Here is a 6,000-nt window from a genome sequence, read left to right as displayed (position 1 = left end):
GTGGGGGGAGTGTTGCCTCTGTTGTTCCTCTCCCTGTTCCTTTTGAACACGCTAGCTTTCCCTGTCCTCCCCTTAAATCACATTATTTCATAAAGAGTAAAAAGAAACATAATTTGGAGCAGCAGCAAGCTGAGCCCAAGTTAATAGTTTGAATTGCACTCCATCTGTTCAGCTGCACGGCCTGATGGATGTGCTGAACCCATTTTTCACAATTTGTTTTAAGCTGGTAAGAACCATCTCTCCTGGCTCCGGTCCAGGCTGGCTGTGGAGAAAAACTTCCTATCTGGACATCCATGTCCAGAGGGCAGGATTGACTCAGTAATCCCCAGATGCTGGGCTACCTCTTCCACCCGCAAGCTGCTAGTTTTTTGAAAGGTTAAATTCTTCTCTGGACTTGAACGTTGTCAAAAATTAGAGAGGAGGGGGGAAAAACCCCAAGGTGCGCGCACACACACACACATACACAGAGAGGATGAAATTTGCAAATGTGATTATGCAGGACCCGCTTTAAATCGGCTTATTGCTGTTTTATGATGGCAAGCAAGCAGTCACGGAAGCCAGGGTGATTGGCCTCGCCATTCGCGCATGCTGCTGGTAACTCAATAACCGATGAACACCCACCGTGGTCTCCAGACCTCGAGCCTTTGATGTAGCAACAAACAAGATAGATAGCTGTAATTTATCTGGCCCCTGGAGGGCTGTGCTGGTAATGTGCCATGAGCCCAAGGGCCAGCCATCCATAATCGGTGTAAAAAATACAGCAGGATCGCAGTCGCCGTGCTCTGGGATTGTCTTTGTTCTGTGCCACACGAGTCTGTGTGTGTACAACGTGTTGTACTGGGTCTTGATTTCCAGCAGCCAGGAGCGGTAAGTCTTAGTGTAACGTGCCCGCTCCCTCCCTTAACTTTAATTGGTTTTGTTACGTACTGAATATACTCCTTCCAAGTAGACTTGGGAACGCAGTGCCGGAAACGTGGTATTTCCCCGCATGCCTTTACAAGCGAAACAGACTGGAGAAGGTGTGCTGGGTTTGGGGGGAAAAAAAAGGGATTTTGTGGTAGCTGGAGTCTCCGGCGGGTTTGCTGATGGAAGGCAGGTGCTTACGGTGTTGCAGTTGGGTGGCCTGGAAGCCAACGGAGAGGGAGCATAGCATCCTGGATTGCATGTGGAGCATCCTGGATTGCAGGTGGGTCTGTCTCCTGGTGCAAAATATTCCCGACTGGGCTATGCCGGGAGAAGAGGGAGTTGCTGCCCAACCAGGGATAGTAGGTAGGGTTTGAAGACCCTAGTGATAGGGTTGGAAAATAGGAGTAGTACTGAAAACGAAGCTCTTGTCAGCTTGACTCTCTGGTTTGTTGCCATGCGATGCGGTACATTTTTGTGCCTGGATTCTTCCTGTTACCGAAGAAAGGTTTTCTGTTACCTCAACACTGGTTCTTTCACGGGGTGTTTTAACAGACATTTCCCTTAAGCCAGCAAAAAAACCTGCAACGTGGCTGAGGGGGTGCTGTGCCAGACTTTAAAATGGGGTGTGAGGGCTTGCCTTGCCGAGCACGGCTGTGGGAAGGGGTGGGATGGGTACATCTGGGGGGAGGCATGGAGGCTGCCTGTCGGGAAGTAACACTGGACTTCTCTCCTCCTGCAGGCATGGCCTTGGCCCAGCGGCAAGTGGCGGTGCAGGAAGGACCCCTTTACCGCACGGAGGGGTCTCACGTCACGCTGTGGTGCAAGGTGAGCGGCTACCAGGGCCCGACAGAGCAGAACTTCCAGTGGTCCATCTACCTGCCCTCGGCCCCTGAGCGGGAGGTGCAGATCGTCAGCACCATCGACCCCTCCTTCCCCTACGCCATTTACACCCAGCGTGTGCACAGCCGGGGGATCTACGTGGAGCGGGTGCAGGGGGACGCCGTCCTGCTGCACATCACCGAGCTGCAGGACCGGGATGCTGGGGAGTATGAGTGCCACACGCCCAACACCGACGAGAGGTACTTTGGGAGTTACAGCGCCAAGATGAACCTCGTGGGTAAGCTGTCCTGCTAACGCCTGGCTGGGGCAACAGGGTGCCAGCGTGTTGCACAACACATCACACACACACACACCTCCCCCCATGTCCAATGTAGTCCACATAAGCTGTCGGGTTAGGGAGAATAGGAGTAGAGAGCAGGCGACACGGTGGTATGAATTGCGGGAAATCACCGTGTAGAGACATAGGAGATACCAAGCTTTGTCTGCTAATAAGGCCCTTACAAAGTATTGGCACCAGGCAGCATAGCCAGGGAGAAGAATGTTTGAAGCCATGGCTGAAAGCAAGAGGGGTGCGGAGCTGATTTGCACAGCAAGAGTGGGGTAGGGAGGCTGCTGCAGATGACACAAGCTGCAGAGAGAGCTGTGTGCCAAAGGTGGCAAAATAGTGGAGCCATAACAAGTAGCACGTGAAGCGAACAGGAGAGACGGTTGTTTTCAGGGTCTTAACAGAGGGTAGTGCTGCTGAATGTGTCCTGGAACCAGCACACTGATCAAATAGAGCTGCAGATGAAAGGGGGGGGGGGGGGAGTTTTTTGGTGTTGGAGGTTTTTTTTGGTCTGTTTTAGAAAAACCAAAACCAGGTTCTTTAAAATCTGGGGTATTTCCGTGGCACACGTCTGGCTAGCTGATTTGACCTTTTCAAGCTTCAGCTTGTTTTCTGTATCTCAAAATAGGATTGAAGTCTCTTAACTCTAACAGCAGTGAAATAGCTTCCATCAAACTCTTTGGGTGAAGGACTCCTAAAAGAACTTCTCTGCATCAGAGATACCCCTTAAGCAGATTGAAGCCCACTGACAGCAAGCTTGCTTTCCTTAGGAGACATTCATGAGCCTACAGGTCTCTGGTTTGGAAAACACTTTGGCATCATCCAGACGTGCTAGCCAGTTAGGGTGTTGCCAGTGCAGGCCAGTGTTGACACAAGGAACCTGTTGTGAAAAGAGAGGAGGTGTACGTTTAAATCACAGTAGCCCTCCTTTTTTGGGTTGTGCTTCTTGCCTCCAGTTTGTGTGCACCTTGACTCCTTCCCTTCTGAGATGCCAGCCCAGCCACTCTCCCAGGTGAAGCCCCACAGCCTGGATGCAGGTGCTTATTTAGGTGCCACCTTTCCAGCTGATGTCCATGAGCAGTCAGGATGTCTGAATACTCTTTTCAGGTTTGATTGATTATTTTTTTTTGATTTTTTTTTTTTTTTTGGTGTAGTTCTGTGATTTGCTTCAGGTGTCCAGGTTTGTGGTTCCCCCTTTAGTTTAAACAAGACTGAGTCAGTGCTGCTGCTGTAAAGTCATCTCAGGGAGCAAAGCCCACTGAAAACCAACACGTGGTGAAAAACAAGTGCCTGGGGGCGTGGTGGGGTTGTGGCGGTGGAAGATCCCAGTAAGGAGCTGGGATCCTTACAGGAGAGCCGCTAGAGCAGGTGAGAGTACCTGCATTGGCTGCTGGTGTGGGTGCACTCGGACCGGGATGCGGGCGAGCGTAGCCAGCGTGCCTGATGGCTGGGCAGTGGGAAGCTCCTCCGTTGCTCTCCCTGGGGGCTGGGGAGCCAGTGCCCTACTGGTTTTAACCATAGCTCAGCAGCTGCTTCCAGTGGCCAGCCCAGGGCTTGCTGGGTTTAGTGTGCTCTTGCTCTGTCCTACCCTTGCCACAGCTATAAGGCAGGTAAGATGTGGGACTCGGCAGACACCCATGTATAGTGCTTTGAAGACACCCGTGAATCATGCTTTGAGGACATTGGCTTCGGGGCTTGCTTCTGTCGGGGATGCTGAAGAAAATTGATCTAAAGTAACTTTTAGTGGATTAGTTAAATCACATTATGTCCCTTCATGGATGCTTGCGCTCAGAATTTGGGGCCCTAATTTGGTTTAGCTTAATTCATTTCTGAAAAGTCATTTCAGAAGCGGCTTAGGGTCACTTGCATTTTAAATGTGTGTATCTGCGTAGGTGTTTTCTGTGGTTCTACCAAACTGACCGAACCTGAATTTTTCCAGAGTGCCCCCTGTAATGACCTGCAGACCACAAGCCCTTACAGTGGGCCTCCTCTCTGGCTCCCATTCACATGAGCTGGTGCTGACTTCAGCCCCATCGGACCCTGAAGTCCTGCCAGGAAAATGGGCTCCTCTCGTTTTTTCCCCCTCTCATTTTAGCTGTAAGCTACAGGTCATGGGTTTTCAGGCAGGCTTTGTTGCAGCAGACTATGCAAGAAGAGGTACACGGGAGCCAAATGAGAGTTATTGTTCTCATTTTCTCAGAAACAGAACCAAACTTTTTTTCTCTTTCATCCAGTTATGAATTTTTAATTGACTCATTAGATTGAGTGGCTCTTGTTTGGCAGCAGAAAAGCCTGGAGGGAGACAGGTTTGTTAGCATCTCTATTCTCTCTGTTTATGTGTGAAATGGATGGGTTTGAAGCAGTGTTGATTTTAGACTTGCTGCTCTGGGAGCTTCGGATTGTTGTGTCCTGTGGTTTGAGGGAAGAGCTGAAGCAAGAGTTTCTCCCCTTTTCACCCAGGCGATATGGCCCTGTGATGGGGGAGCTGCATGGGACACTGGTGTCTGCACTGGGATGTCTCAGCTTGCAGCAGAGCAGCTGGGATATGTCTTTGCTCCTGCCATCTGAGCACAGCTCTGCAGCTGCTCAAATGTGGTCTTGTCAGGTTCAAAGATGTGCTGGTTGGGCTTGAAAATCCACTTCTATCCACCTCATGAAGAGCAAGGATGGTTGATTGTCCCTCTGCCATTTTTCTGTCTCTGCTGAACATTACGTTTTCTTCAAGATCTTGCCCAAGATCGAGTAGTACCAAGTCTGAGAACGTGATGTCTCTGATGGCCTGGAGTAAGAAGTGCTCCTCAGGCACTTTGTGTGGGACTGTTATCTGAACTGAAGGATGCAGCACAAGCACTAATCTCACTGAAGCTAGGAATAAGGCCAGTAGTGTGGTTCAAGGGCCTTCTGCATTGGGGAAATGTGTATCAAGGCTTAACCTTTTTCACTGGTCTTCAGTTTCCTTCAGTTGCTTCAAATATGAGTCTGTCTGTATCGTGCTGCCCCTCTTCTCATCTCCTCCTGAGCTACTTCATTGGGAAGGGGAAGTTACACCTGGGCTGTAGAGATGCGTTAGGGGGAAGAATTTAACTTCTCAGTCTTGAGTTGCAGGTGCTGAGGGAGGTGGCAGAAAAACAAGATGGGTGCAACTCTTCAGGATGTTGTGGAACCGTGGCCTTGTAATTGATTTATGAGAAAGGATTAGCCCATGTTCAAAGTGTGCAACTCTGTTGTTTGCCTTTGGAGCTCAGTTCCCTGAGGCTGACACAAAAATTGTTGAGGCTAGTTCGTGCTCTTTTGCTCAGGGTTGGGAGAAGAGGTTTTTAGAAGATCGCACAAGTGGTTTCCCACTAACACCAGGCATGTTGCCTAAGATGTTCAGGCACTATCTGCCATCAGAGGACAGAAAGGGACAAATCTGGAGAGCAATCCATCTTTAAGTGCGTCCTTCTCTAAGTTGGGTAAAGAGGGAGCCTAGATGTTAGACTTGGGCTGGGCAGCTGATGTTGAGTGAAACTAATTCTTCCAGTAGTGGTTAAAGGCTTGGCTGCTTTGGGAAAGTTCCCCCACAGGGCTTCTAGGCAACTGATGAAAATTTTGGCTTTGTGGTTGAATTGGGAAGACACTTGAGCATACTGAAGAGGGGACTTAAAGAACTGGATTGATTAAATGGGGATCTGAGGACCCCACACACACCTGACTGGCAGCTGGATCAGTGTCCTGGCCTGCTTGTTGCTGGCTGCGAGAAGTACATGGGCTGCTCCTTCGCTTTTTGAAGAAGTTAAGGACAGCAAAGAATTTGCAGGTGAAAGAAGACAGCATCCCAGTAACATAGCATCAGCAGTGGCAGGACAGCAGTATTTTCCAGGCTGTCAGTGGAATTATCCCTTGTCTTAATAACTCTTGAAATACGGGCAGAAGAGGAGGTTTCTGTG

General features: G+C 49.8%; 1 protein-coding gene across 2 annotated transcripts in view; it reads left to right on the top strand.

Annotated features, from left to right (window-relative positions):
* The first annotated feature begins 1,634 nt into the window (after nt 1-1,634).
* The window catches only part of IGSF3 (immunoglobulin superfamily member 3), a 71,623-nt gene continuing 67,257 nt past the window's right edge, over nt 1,635-6,000 (top strand). For both annotated transcript variants that reach the window (XM_037378030.1, XM_037378029.1), the window contains exon 1: nt 1,635-2,023. In XM_037378030.1, coding sequence (XP_037233927.1) covers nt 1,648-2,023 — 376 coding nt within the window. In that variant the 5' untranslated portion in view covers nt 1,635-1,647. The remainder of the gene's footprint in view (nt 2,024-6,000) is intronic.

Source organism: Falco rusticolus, chromosome 2, assembly GCF_015220075.1.
Source record: "Falco rusticolus isolate bFalRus1 chromosome 2, bFalRus1.pri, whole genome shotgun sequence".
Lineage (NCBI taxonomy): Eukaryota > Metazoa > Chordata > Aves > Falconiformes > Falconidae > Falco > Falco rusticolus.
Note: the sequence above shows the minus strand (reverse complement) of the source record. Positions and strands in the feature narration are given on the sequence as shown.